Raw genomic sequence first — 15069 nt, forward strand, 5'->3', positions numbered from 1 at the left:
GCGACATTTTTATAGGAAATTTAATTCCAAGTAAAAAGGCTTCTGACATTTTTCGTTAAATCCATTACACACGTATTTACAAAATCATGTGAAATAGAAAATAATGGATTAGGAAGAAATGTCATACGAAATTTTTTATTGAGAATTTAATTTCTACTTTCAAACGGATTCGCAAAATAAATTATACAAATTGTTCATTTATTGTTGTCCTTTCACAAATCTACAGATTATTTTGGAAATTTCTTTACAGCTAATACGTTTTAGGGAAAAACTTCAAGAGAAACTTTTCGAAAAAAATTCAATTTCTCTGATATTTTCTCCGGACAATTTCCCTTGTAAAATATCAGAAAAAAAACACTTCACAAAAAATTAGACACTAGTCTGCCCCACCGTAGCTTTATCCAACTTCTTCTTAATCCTCTCCAACTCCTCCATGTCCTCTACCGAGGCCTCGCACTTGTACACAACGAGTGAATGGTAGAAGTGAACCGCAAATGCGACAAAAACAATTAGCACCGGAATGACGATGATTGTGCTGGTCATGGCAGCCATGAAGGAGTAGTCCCAGAATTTCACCCAGCAGAGGATGGCCACTTCGACGAGGAAGAGAAACAGTCCGAGGACCGTGGAGAAGGCCCAGGCGAGCTCGATGAAGCCCCGCATCCGCTCGTGGGGTGACTCTGTTATCAGTTTTGACACTTGAAGTTTACTAATTGCCTCGACATTTGGCAGTAAATATGTGCTTATCATTAGCGCGAATATGTGAACTGACACGAGCACTGTTGTGCACACTGCGAACATCACGAAGAGCCACTCGGGAACTGCTGTCCCTTCGTTTATCTGGAGCTCGACCATCGCGACCTGAAAATTTAAGAGAAAATCGGTTATCAGGAAAATCATGATGTAGAAATTCTGTTACTCTTTCACATCATAAACCAATCAATCATTATTAAAGTAGAATAGTTAAACTCCACGTGAATCATTGAGTAGCGAGGAAAGATAAATTTAAAGTGCCCGAAAAAAAATATTCATTATTGATAATTTCTTACGTGAATTCCAACGTTGACGAGAGTAAAAAAATAATTCATCAGAAACATAAATTATTTATCACAAAAGTTTGACACTGACGGAAATTTTTGATATTAGGCATAAAATTGGCATTGATTTCTGATTTTTTAAGATTTTTTTTACATTTTAATTTTCTCTTGAATCGTGAAATTTTTATTTTCTCTGAATACTCTGTGTTATTCCGCCACTTCTGATTTAATTATCAATAATGATACTAGATTGCAACTTGTGCACGAACACAACCAGAATGTTTTTATTCATATCAAATTCCGTTTAGAATTTATTTGAGACTGTCATCTTCAAAATTTAAGTCATGTTGATACTACTTTAAATGCATTTACATTATTATCAATCGGCAATCCCCATTAAAGACTGACGATTATTCCGATAATATTGAAATGATTTTAGAAATTCATAATTATTCAATTAATGATCAATACACAATGTCGAATTTCCATTATATTGTTAATTTTCGTGTCTCAATGAAGAAGAAACTATTGGCATGACTATTTACTGATTGCAGTTATTCTTTCAAATAATTGATTTTGCAGGATTTAGCAACTTTTACATATTAATTATCAGGGATTATCAAGTGGGTGGTCATTATAATAACATTTCCCCGAAATTAAATTTCTTCACCTCAATTTATGAATACGGAGATGATTGAAAACATCAGTTGATTTTTTTTGCGCATAACATTTCATTTTTTAAATGAATAAATAATGGAAATTGTTTAAACTCCTAAAAACTATTAATTTTTAAAGAGTGATTTTTAGGGTGAAAATCTATTTTTTCATCAATTATTGACGGGTCGAGATCATTTTAAAAAGATTTACAAATAGTTGAAAATTAAATGCGTTGCAAAATATTTGGTCACCCAGGGTCAAGTGGGACTTGAAAGAAATCTCTGAAATCTCTGAAAACGAATAAATTCATCCCTCATAACTTTGTCCCCCGAAATTATCATTTTTCCTCAATGAAAAAAATAATAATTTCTGGGGCTTATCATTACTATTTTACCCCAATGAAAAATTAACAATAATAAATACCAAGTCATTTAAAAATTGAAGACCTAAAATATTCTATTCCCAACAGACCTCCAAAACAAGAAATAAAAAATCACCGTTATATAAATCCCCTTCAATCTGAAAATTTACAATCAAAACTAAAAGCAATTCATTTACCGCCATTGCACGCCTCATAGCTTCATAATTCGATACAAATCATTATCCAAACAACTCACCACCTCCATTTCTCTCACGTCATTAATATTTCCATCGCCTACGATAAAAAGTTCCGCTCATCACACTCGTGTGTCTAAATTATTTGTCCTTACATAATTGCTGATAGAGTCTGAGATTGACAAAGATTGTCCCCGACTTTGATATAATTGTATTTGTCTCATATTTCTCCAGAAGGAAAACACTCGCGACTATTCACACAATTGAAAATCCCTCGAATTCCTTTTCCGCGATAAATTACGACTGATTGTAATCAAAACTTATAGCTTCGTAATAATATCACCTCAATATTTCCATAGCAATAATTCCGTAATAGTGCAGTGATTACACAAATGACATAAATTGTGGAATTCATGCGCAAATATGTGGTCATTTGTGCACTTCAAGGCGGTATAATTGACAATTTCAATTATTTTCACTGTCTCTTTTTTTACTGTAGCGCGGAAGAGGTGTTCTGTGATTCTTATTTGTTGAGTCTTACGATTTAATTGGGGAAAAAATTGTGTCACGAAGGACCGGTTTGTGATAAACCTGAGGGATTACATAGGTTTTTATGGAGTCGAGTGTTATTTACATTTCTCGTTTTTTTCTGAATGGTTCGGAGACAAAAAATTTGGGATAGGTGGGGGGGAATTTCATGACATATTATTTGTAATAGATTTTTTGATTGATTCACTAGTTCCAGAGATTGTTATACATGTTTTTTTGTCAATTCTATCAAAATAGCTCATAACTTTGAAGAATTTGATAATTTGTCCACAAATTTACAGAATTTTTTAATGAAAAATATGTTCTAGAAAAGATTAATGGATTTATGGTATAATTACGTGAATAATACATCATAAGTCTGAGAGATTACATACGTTTTTGTTGACTCAAGTTTTATGAACATTTTTCTTTTTTTGTCTGAATAGTTCTGCGAAAAAATCAGGACAGGTAGAGGTATTGTAATGGTCGAGTAAGAATATGTGAAAGGGAAGGGATTTATTTGTAGAAGATTTTATGGATTGGGAGACGGTTCCTTGACATCTTTTGATAAGGCTCCTAGTTCCAGAGATATTTGAGATGTTATTTTACTCCAATTTTCGTTTGTAAATTAGGAATGGTAGAACAAATAATTCCTTTCTCACAGGAAATTTAATTGTCCGCAAAAAAGAAAAATAGCGGAAAAAAATCCGTAAATTTATGTCGAGGGATTCTGGCAAAAATCTGTCAATAGGAAAAGTTGTATTGGAAGATGGCATTAAACCAATTTTTTCTATAAAACTGTTTCTATTGAACATTCTCTATTAAAAAACGCGCAGTAAAGCTGCGGAATCATCGGGATTTAATGCAGCTTCTCACACACGAAATAATTTCATAACAAAACCCTAGTGAATTTGTTGGAAACTCTATTGAATTTCATTTGGTCTTTGTATGAGTTTCTAGCCGATTCTGTTGAAAACTCCATAGAAAAAAAATCAATCGAATTGGATTTTTCTATACTTCAGCTCAAATTTCTCAGTATTTTGCTCGATTTTTTTTAAATGAAATGAGAAGAAAAGCAGAGTACCAAAAACTTGATAAATTCATCAATTCGAGAAATTCCTATGGAAAATGTTTCAACAGAAAAATTTGTATTGAAGGATGAAATTTCCTATTATACATTTTCTATAAAAAAAACACACAGTGAAGCTGCGAAATTCTTCAATAACATCCAAAGACAGATATAATCTTCAATAAAAGATCAATGAAAATCCACAAAAAATTTTTTTGTTACACGGAGAGAAATATTCAATAAAAATTACGTATCTTTTCCGTAATTCCGGAGCGAAATGTGGTTGTAGGAAATTTTACGGAACTGTCACGGAATTTTTCCAGAGCCTTCCGTAATTTTTTTCTGAATCTCCTGTGAAAAATTACGATACCGTCACGTAAATTTTCTGAGTCGATTCCGTAATCGGTGAGCGAATTGTGAGTTCCGTAATTTTTACTGATTATTTTCCTCACTTGGATTTCAGCCAATCAGAGCGCAGTATTTGAGGCTATCTAACAGTTTTATTTCGGAAATTCCTAAAAAAATTTCCGACGGAAATTCACTAGTAGCTTTTCTCATCTTTCAACGCAGTTCACGTTTAATATTCTGTGTGACAGATGAACAAAAAAGTGGGTTGTAAACACTGAGAAAAAAAAATTCTAATATCTGAAACATATTTTCTTGAGACAAGTAAATTTTCTTCAATTGCTTAATTCCCTCAGGCATCTCAACTCACATGACCCGAGAAAGGTCTCATGCTTTAAAATATTCTTGTACTCAAGCATGATTTTGTCGCAAATGAATTTACTTAAATCGCGTAGAAGAATCGTCAATCTTCTAGTCTCTATTGTTTTCATGATTTTTTCGTTACGCACTTCCAATATTGCAATATGTAAAATACTCATGACGTAACTCGGAACGATAGTGATGAATGAAAATTTATTCGAGTTCCGTGAAGTGCACACATTCTGAAATTTAAGCCATTGAAAATAATTTACTTCTCTCAAGAAAATACGTTTCAGATATTAGAAATTTTGTTTCTCAGTGAACGTATGGCTGCGTAAATGTATCCGGATGCTGTTCACTGTACTCCGCTTGGCCGAAATCCGAGTGGAAAAATAATCTGTCAGATACCACTCGTGCTTCAAAATTAATCGGATATTCTCCTCAAGCTTCTCTGCCTAGGAACGAGTGTGTCAAATTTTGCAGGTTTAAAATCCCGAGTGCAAAGCACGAGGGATTTTTCTGCAAATTTTGACACAATCGTTCCTACGTAACGAAGCTATCGGAAAATATCTGGTAATTTTGAAGCACTAGTGGTATTACTACTGAATATTTCTCTCCGTGTATAAAAATTATTGTTTTTCCCCTATTGTTAGAACAGCCAAAATCCTCGAACCAAATAATTACCATAGCAAATCCACTGAGCAACTCTGAAGTGGTCGCTGTGGCCTTGAGTTTGGCCCTGCTCATGTGTAGTCTCCTCCAGCTGAGCCCCTGTGGTCCATCATGCTCACTCGCCGGCGGTCCCTCCCCCTTCGCCTTACCATTGCAATTGCAGCAACAATTGCACGGTGAATTGCCCACCGACAAATTGCTCCCCGCGTAAGGGCTGTAAGGAGGACTCGGTCCAGTCTTCACCTCGATAGCCACGAATTTGGCGGGTGGTCGCCTCTGCGACAGGGCAACTTCGCTCTGCGACGAGTGCAGCGGACTCCTGGTGGGACTGCTGATGGCGGGATTCGAGCTGAACACTTGATTGGATTTTGACGCAAATCCAGCACTCAGGGGTCGTGTTTTCGGGGCTCCACCGGGGCCATGTCTCCAGTTGTACTGAGAAAAGTCTATTTGCGTTGATTTATTCGATCTCGGTCCATTTATCTCGGATATATTGGTGACACTGTCGTGTCGCGGGTTAATGCCCTCTTCGGGAGAATTGCTTGGGGACATCAGGGAAGTGCTCAACGAGTACGTCTGCTCGTGGTTAATTAAATCGTTCGACATTTCACGAGTTTTATTCTTCTATTCGTATTAGTTTATCCGTTGAATTACTACGATTCTTGAAATTTATAATTAATTAATTAATTGATTAATTAATGATCATTTCATCGATTTATTTATAATTATTTATAGTTGATCCTTCGAGTGCTGTTTTCAAGTCCAGATTTTTTCGCTCAACGAGTGCGTCTGCTCGTGGTTAATTAAATCGTTCGACATTTCACGAGTTTTATTCTTCTGTTCGTATTAGTTTATTCGTTGAATTACTACGATTCTTGAAATTGATAATTAATTAATTAATTGATTAATTAATGATCATTTCATCGATTTATTTATAATTATTTATAGTTGATCCTTCGAGTTCTGCTTTCAAGTCTAGATTTTTTTGCTCAGCGAGGGCATTTGCTCGTGATTAATTAAATCGTTCGACATTTCAAGAGTTCTTTATTCCTCTATTCGTATTACTTTATTCGTTGGATTACTATGATTCTTGAAATTGATAATTAATTAATTAATTGATTGATTAATGATCATTTCATCGATTTATTTATAATTATTTATAGTTGCTCCTTCGAGTTCTCTTTTCAAGTCCAGATTTTTTTGCTCAGCGAGGGCATTTGCTCGTGATTAATTAACTCGTTCGACATCTCATGAGTTTGTTTTATACCTTTATTCTTATTAGTTAATTCGCTGATTAACTACGACTTTTGAAATTGGTAATTAATTAAGTAATTCCTTAATTATTAATTCATTAATTTATTTATAATTATTTATAGATGCTCCTTCGAGTTCTGTTTTCAAGTCTAGGTTTATTGTCTTCGATTAAATCTTTCGATATTCCTGGGGTTTTCTTATTTCTTTATTCTTGTGAGTCATCTCCTTGAATTGCTGATATTTTTTAAATAATGCATTCATTAATTATTCATTAATTAATTTATCATTTTTCCTTTGATCTTTATTTTCAAATCCAGTTTTGTTTTGTTTTCTTTTTAATGGGGTTATGCAGTTTTCGAGATTGACGAATAGAACTAGAGATATCGTTGCTATTGAAGAATTAAAATGCTCTTCACTGATAACGATTGACCATAATTCACTATTTCAGTCACGTTATCACATTTTTTCATTTGACTCTGAAGTTTTATAGTTTTACCTTAATTATTCTTTTTAACTCTTCACAAATAAATTAAACCGAAAAATTAGAAAACAATTAGATTTTTTAAAATCTGTCTTTTCTCCTTGAAAAAAAAAATCACTAGAGCTTTTTGCAGCAAAAAAATTCAGATGTTCAAAAATTGAACATAAACCATTTTAATTAAATAATTTAATAATTCATTAATAATTTAGTAGTTCTTTTAAAAAATTTCTATTTCTTCTCTATAATTTTATTTCACTCATTGTTTTTTCATTTAAATTTATTCGCATTGACTTCGCTAATTTCACTGTTTGAATTCAATTTTCCACAGTTCATCTGAGAACAAAAGCTTCACAATTTGGTTATAACGTCTCTCGCCGAATAAAACACGAAAACAATTCAAATAATTCAAAACAATAGAAAACTTGAATCTCCTCGAATGACGAAACTAAAACACAACAAACGTTTCCAAACACCACGTTATCACAGATATTTGCTCCTCCACTCTGAAAATCCCTATTAATTATCATTCCAAACTCAATCCCATATTTTTCCATCAATTTTCTGTCATATTTGGATCGTTCAAACGATGATAAATGGCTCACGGGCTGCGCAGCGCGATAAGACTCCTTCAGATACCGTCCAGACTCTCCATATCATCCCATCAAAACACCTTTTCACTCAGCATTGAAGTGGATCGAGGTCATCGATGATTGCCAGGTCCCAAAGAGTCTCCCCAATGATCTCTGATAATCGATTAAAGGGAAAATCAATCCACAAATATTTTCAGACGCAGGAAAATCACGGGTAAACACCGGGAAAGCCCCGGTACCTCAGCAATCCAGGAAAATCCACTTAACTCTCGACAACTCTCTCACGTTGATCATTCTGTCACTATTAGTGCATTATTCATTAATGATTCACTATTCCATTAATTCTCACTTCAATCCCTTCAGTTTATTTACGAGTAAATATTGAATATGTCCGTGATCTTGACATTTTCTTGAAAAATCCTTTGCAATTTACTGTTACATAAAATGTGGGTTATTCAATTGCTCATTTGAAAGTTTTGGCTTGCGGATTGACGTGTTTCACTGCGATTACGTGCACTCAACATGATTAAATGATTTTTTGAGTTTCAGCAGTATCACAACGACATTCACAATTTTATAAATTAAAAAGAGCGAAGAACTCAATCACTTTTTCATTTTTGTGTTTCACTGCGATTACGCGCACTCAACATGATTAAATGATTTTTTGAGTTTCAGCAGTATCACAACGACATTCACAATTTTATAAATTAAAAAGAGCGAAGAACTCAATCACTTTTTCATTTTTAAATTCAAAACTTTGAAATAGAAGATAATCAGAAGATAATTGCAAAGGATTGAAATGGTTCGAGCTGTATTGCTTCGCGTACTTTCAGGGCGTTGAGAAAGGGTTGGAGAATTATTTCGGGTAATTGTTGGTAATATTTATTGCTTATCGACGGTAAAATTATCGATGCACAGGAGTTTAGAGTTATCATGCAGCACTGAGAGGTGACTGCCGGCAACTAAGTGAATACGAAACATGCAATAGCGGTAGTGGGACGCGTGCTTGTAGCCCCTACCTTCAACCAGAAATAAGAAGAAATATCATAACAATAGTATTAATTGCCTTGTAGCCATATCGGCATAATAACTGGCTTTGGAGGTAGACGGTTGGCCTCTGAATGATGTTGGTGCGTGGAAATCATTCTGCCAACATCGATGACAATGGGATTGCGGGCGGAATTAAATGATAACTCAGTGGTTGGGGATTTTTTAGGTGGAATTGACTATTTTGTGAAATCGCCGAACTTGAGGATAACTCAGAAAATTTTTTTTCAGTTTGGTACAGACCGCACTGTAGACTCAGCCATTTTCAATCATCAAATTTGTCAATTAAATGGCGCGAGAGAATTTTGAGAAAAAATTGTGGAAATTCAGCGTCATTGAAATTAAATTTTGCACAGAATTATTATTTTTCTGAACATTCGGTGGTTATAAATCAGTAGCGAAGTGGTAAAACAGTTTAAGTCGACTTATCTTCCAGTTTGAGGAATATTTCTGAATCTAAGGGAGATAGCGAAATTTTCGTAATTACATTTGTTGTAGCACTTAATCGGCTCTACAAAAAAGGTTTTGACAAAAATTTTACTATTTCCCTTAGATTCCGAGATATTCATTGAAAACTGGCCAATATATAGTCAAAATTGACTTGTACTCTTTTACCACTTCGATCCAAATTTACTTTTTTCTTATCTGATGTTTTCGTTACCCGGAGCTGGTGCAACCGGGCCATGATCTACTAATCATCATTCTTGCGAAATTGATTTATAAAATGTTTGAAAAATCGAATAATTTGCTTAATGATTAATTTAGTCTTTGAAAAATTGGCAAAATTCAGCATTAAATAAATTCGCGTTGAGTTGACGCGTTTCCAGAGTTTATCCATTTAATTTTCAACTGCCAAAACTTTTTTCATCGCGTATGAAATCATCGGGAAATTAATGATGTCACGGATGGAGATGCGGGAGATTGCTGGGGAATCACAGGATATCAGGATATGTGATCCCCAATCGAGGGGATTTCTTCTGAAGAATGGGAAAATTATTCACAATTTGGAAACTGCAAGTAATGATAATTACATGAATTTGCATGGTGTGGAATTTCCTCAGGGAAGTTGCAAGAGACTCTCGCGAAGGAATTCAAAATGCAAGAATCTCGATTTTGTTTTTTCTTGACGAAGGAGGAAATATTGACAGAAACATTATCGTCTCGATCATGTCGATTCATTGATGTCCGCGGTTCTACCCATTTATTCTCCTCCATTGAAAATTCTTTAGGATGTTGAAGATACATTGAGTCCAACTTACTATTCCAATATCCGTAAATGCCGACAAAATTATGGAGAATTATGTAAATGTTTTTGTAACGAGGAAAAATTCTGTAATCGGCAAATTCTGTAATTGACTTCCGAACCGCCATTTATTATGTCTTGACATCGAAATCTCATGCGTTGATCATACGATGACTGAGGATTATCCTCAAGTAATTGGGAAAACTGATCAATTGTATGAGTGTTACTTTTAACTCAAGCGCATCAGCTTTATTGACCGTGCAAATCTATCATTAATGAATTAAAGGGAGACGAAAAGTGTTTTTTGTAGCTAACTAAATTATTTATAAGGATTTTAGGGATCTGTAGCCCGAAACAATTACTGATTCAACATTTATTTCACAAGTTTATGAAAATCCGGTAAGCAGAGATAGCCATATCCATGTATTATAATTACGGTTGAATTATTAAGTAGCCAATTAGTTGTTATCACTTTCAAATTTTAATTATTGAAGTGATCATCAATTTAAATAGTCAAATTTTGAATTATTCATTGATCAGTAATCGAGTTAGAAAGATTGACGATTATTTGGAAAATCGGAAATCTCTTATAAGAAAGTTAGTATTATCTACTTAATGGAATATCCGTAGTTCCATATTTTTAAATATTTAAAATTCTTCATCTCCTGTTCTGTTCTATTTTCTTTTCTTGCTGCACGGAGAGAAATATTCAATAAAAATTACATATCGTTTCCGTAATTCCAGAACGAAATGTGGTTGTAGGAAATTTAACGGAACTGTCACGGAATTTTTCCAGAGCGTTCGGTAATTTTTATCTGAATCTGCTGTGAAAAATTACCATACCGTCACTTAAATTTTCTGAGTCGATTCCATAATCGGTGAGCGAGTTGTGAGTTCCGTAATTTTTACTGAATACTTCTCTCCGTGTGGCCAAGAGGCCCATAAGTAGACTTACAATTTAGAATCGGTCTCGTTCGGTCTTTTTATTCAAGTCAAAGTTTTATTATAATTAATTATTAATTTTAAAAATGCGCGTGCACCTGTAAAATTCTGCTCCTCAAAGAGGTCTTATGTACAATCGTACTATGTGTATAAATATGGGGAAAGTGAGTCACTGGAAAAAGTGTAAAACTATACAGAGGGAAATAAATCATTATCTATCCATGTATCTTAATTCATCATCAATTGGAAATTTAAATTATCAATTATTTTACTATTTTTTAATTTCGATTAGTATATTTAAAGTGATAAGTGAACACTAAATACATGAATCGGAAATAATAAGTAAATAGGAGAGAGTGGGGTAAAATGCGCCTTTAAACCTCGATCTCTTGACGAAATAATACAATTTTGATGACTTATTATTAGCTTTCATTTTGAATCTTGAAAAATCCCCTCATGAAGAAAAAAAATGTTGGAAATTCCGGCGTTTGCTAAATAGATGAAAAAAAAGATGAATGAAACATAAAATCTGCGAATTCGGTGATTATCTTCGGAATTAATGATTCTTCACGAAAAAGTTTCGCTGACTTCTCCCTCTAAATTCGATAATTATGGAGATGGTCAATAATTAATAAACGAACGACATATCAACCTCAATTACTTGACAATGTCCGTTAAAAAATAATTGATTAACTCATTATTTTATTCTCAAATAAAATCATTATTTTATTCTCAAAAATAAATTAATAAAATTAAAGCTTGAAACATGGAAAGAATAATACTCTGAAGAGCGTCCAAACACGCTGAAATATGTAAAAACTTATGTATTCACGTCCAAATGAGGACAAACGTTCAATACCGTACTTGAATGCAATTGCACGATAGGGAAAATGAGAGATCGGGGAATTTCGCATTTGCGGGATAAACACGGTGTCATTGACGAGAATTATTAATGGTCGATGAGTCTTTCATGACGCTGTTAGAAACAATGTTGAGGATTCAAGCCCGGTATATAATTTTCAACAATCAGTTGTACTCTACGTGAAATATCGCTAGGCGAAAAAATGACCGATTCCCACACACAACGAATGTCACCCATCGGCTATTTTTTCCTTCGGTTATTTTTTCGCACATTCGTGAATATATTTTGCGACCGGACATCAGCATAATCGTAAATTTTATTGTAAAATTTATAAAAATTTAACTTTATAAAATTTATCTTATAATAAAATTTACATAATTTTTTTTTATTTCAATTTTACATAAATTTTATTATAAAAAATTCAACTTTATAAAGTTAAATTGTGAATTAGTCAATTCGGTCATATTACTCAATAATTTTTCAATTATTGAATCAATCACCAATTAAATATTCAAATTGCAAATTATTTTGGCTACTCGAAAAATCTTTTTATGAAATTTACAATTATTTGCTCAATAGTCAATTGACAATTCCATATTCCATATGAGTTATGTAATTCATACTCAATTGAAAATTTAGATTATCAAGTATTTTATTATTTTTCAAATCTCAATGAAGATAAGGAAACTTTAATTATGTTAAGGTGCAACTTCTCTTAATTTTCGCAATATAACGATTGCTGTCGATCTCCATTTACGAATGAACGTCTCTCGAAGAGTGATAATAGAACACAGTTGCCATCGCAATTACCTGGAAACTGATGAGAAAATAAAAATAGAAAAATTTTTATGCTTCCCTGATTTTTTATTCATTCATTCATGGAATTCAGTTACCTCTTTACTCACTCAATTAAAAATTTGCAAATCATTTGCAAATAAGATTTATGATAATATATTAATAATGTCAGAGAGGGTAAAACGACACTGACATGAAAAATTACTAATTTGTTTTTAATTTATGATTTTGCCCAAGTGATATTTATTTTTTTCATCACATCATTTTGAATTAGCTGTAATTGTTGGACGGGCTGCACTGTAGATTTGGACATTTTCAGTCTCTGAATACTTTTTTTTTATTTAGAGTCTCTGAATACTAAAGACATTTGAGAAAAATCGTACCTAATAATCGTCAAATATATAGATTTTGTAAATTTGATTATAGAAAAAAATCTGTAAAAGTTCCAGATTATTTACAAGAATTAACACGTGATTTTATGCAAAAAGTCCAAAAAACAATACGAATGAAAAAATTTAATAGAAAAACCTAGCGAATTCGATTTTTGTACATAACTTATTCTATTGAGATATTTTCTATAGAATTTTCTCGACTCAAAATTTCCAAATTTTTTTGTTTGATTTTCTTACTGAAAAGAAAAGAAAAATAGAATCAACAAAACTTGAAAAATTTGAGCCGAGGAAATTCCATAGAAAATAAAAATTCTATAGAAGAGAATAAGTTACATAGGAAAATCGAATTCTATTGACTTTATTGAATATTTTTTATTGGACATTTCAATAGAATCGGCCAAAAACTAATAGAAAGTTCAATATAAATCTAATAGAATTTTCTAACGAATTCGTTAGGTTTTTCTATTAAATTTTTTCGTGCGTGAAACTGCGATAAAATGAATCAAAAAATTCTGAAAAGTTGCTGGCACAAGGGGAAAAACAGCTTTAATTGATCCTGGGTGGGAAAATTATCGGGCGATAAGGTAGGAAATTGATGGTGTTGTTTTTTTCTCACTCTCTGTGTTTCGCTCCACCTCTACTAATGATACAGCTATCGACGACGGTTCCTTTTCGGCTGAACCAAGGCTGCGTTATTGTATCATTTTATTAACGTCTGTTAACCTTGCAGACGAGTGTGCGTGGAATTTCTTCACTCGACTGCGTATTTTTAATCTTTACGTTAATTCTCGAAATTTCAATGCATTTCTTCATTTTCCCCATTAATTCTGACCCATTACTCATAAAATATTGTATATTTTGCGATATAATCACACTCATTTCTGGGAAAGAAATGTTTTTTGAACTATCCGTCGTTACTTGTATTAAGAAACTCATTGCAAAATTAAATAATATCTCACACTGAGAGAAAAAAACTTTCGTCAAGAGATTTTGTACCTGTCGGTCAGATGGGGGGCAATTGATTCACAACAAGAAAGTGACTTTTTGGAACGCCAACAAATTTTTGCATAAAAATGTGCAAATCTTATGTAATCGTTAGCACGCAAGTTTCGCGACGGCGATTACAGGTGCAGGTAACATCCGGTCGGGAAGAAAGAATTTTCTTCATTGTAGTCGCGAATTTCCTTGGATTAATGGACTCTCACTTCAATTTTTAGAGAGTTTATTTATTTAATTCTGCATGAAGAACATGAAATGAGAAAAAAAATTTAGTCCAGAGAATTTTGTTATTTTTTAAATTTTTTGTTATCTTCGAAACTGGTAAATTCAGAGGAAAATGTACAAAAAAATACTAATACAAAAGGGATGAAATTTCGAAAAGGAAACCCAGAAAAATGCTTGCTTTTAATTAATTAATTAATTAACTTAAAATTGAATCAAATCAAGTTTATATAATTAAATTATTAAATTGTTTTCTGATTTGAAAGAATGAATGAGGTTATATATATTGTTAATGAATGAGTTTATTTATATATATTGTTAAAGCGAATGCAAAAAATTCAAATAAAGAGTTTTATTCGATTCAAATGCGTTTTTTATCAGAAGATCCGTGAATCACACAATTTTTTCAGGAAAAAAAGTGTAACGGAAGGACAGACCAAAATGGACACTGAACATTTTCGTATCTGTTCATAATAATTCAGAAACAAAATCATCAATTCCGTAGTGAAGTGGTCAAACGGTTCAAGTCAAGTCCATTTTAGCACCAGTTCTCGATGAATATTTCAAATTCTAAAGTAGTTAGCAAAATTTTTCTAAAAAAACCTTTTTTGAAGAAAAAAGTGAAGACTAACTAAACAGATCTTACAAAAATTTCGCTTTCTTAAATTCAAACAATAAAAGTTATTTAATAAATAGAGTTATTCAACAAAAACTCAACTGGGAGCTAAGTCGACTTAAACCGATTGACCACTTCACTACTGAATTGAGCTCAGTCTCAGTTTACCCCAAATGAAACGAACTTTCCTCTTCATGAAAAAAAAATACCCCATTTATTTAATAATTCCCCATGCGATCATCATCTCAAAAAAAATTCCAGTGTCCACTCCTCACTTGCCTCTTCCCGTCTCCCGAACCCGCAGCTCCCAAAATTCAAAAGAGCCCTAAAATGGGCGGCAACTCCGGACCAATCCTGTCCGCTCCGCATTCTACATTCCCAATCCCACGAACGTGTCTTTCAA

General features: G+C 33.0%; 1 protein-coding gene across 1 annotated transcript; it reads right to left on the minus strand.

Annotated features, from left to right (window-relative positions):
* Positions 1-177: 177 nt before the first annotated feature.
* Positions 178-7072, minus strand: LOC107039860 (protein orai-2). The gene is made up of 2 exons (XM_015259700.1): positions 5236-7072; positions 178-861 (listed from the first exon to the last, which is right to left on the minus strand). The coding sequence occupies exons 1-2, from the start codon at positions 5827-5829 to the stop codon at positions 370-372; spliced, it is 1086 nt and encodes a 361-aa protein (XP_015115186.1). The 5' UTR covers positions 5830-7072; the 3' UTR covers positions 178-369.
* Between the last annotated feature and the right edge of the window lie 7997 nt (positions 7073-15069).

Source organism: Diachasma alloeum, unplaced genomic scaffold, assembly GCF_001412515.2.
Source record: "Diachasma alloeum isolate Michigan unplaced genomic scaffold, Dall2.0 Dall_scaffold_00308, whole genome shotgun sequence".
NCBI classification, from domain to species: Eukaryota; Metazoa; Arthropoda; class Insecta; order Hymenoptera; family Braconidae; genus Diachasma; species Diachasma alloeum.

Bases quoted from the DNA above. Each gene is read 5' to 3' on its own strand.
- LOC107039860 (XM_015259700.1), bottom strand. From the start codon at position 5,829: ATGTCGAACGATTTAATTAACCACGAGCAGACGTACTCGTTGAGCACT. The intron at 862-5,235 runs GTAATTATTTGG...TTAAATTTTCAG, and splicing joins TGCTCAGTGGATTTGCTATG to GTCGCGATGGTCGAGCTCCA.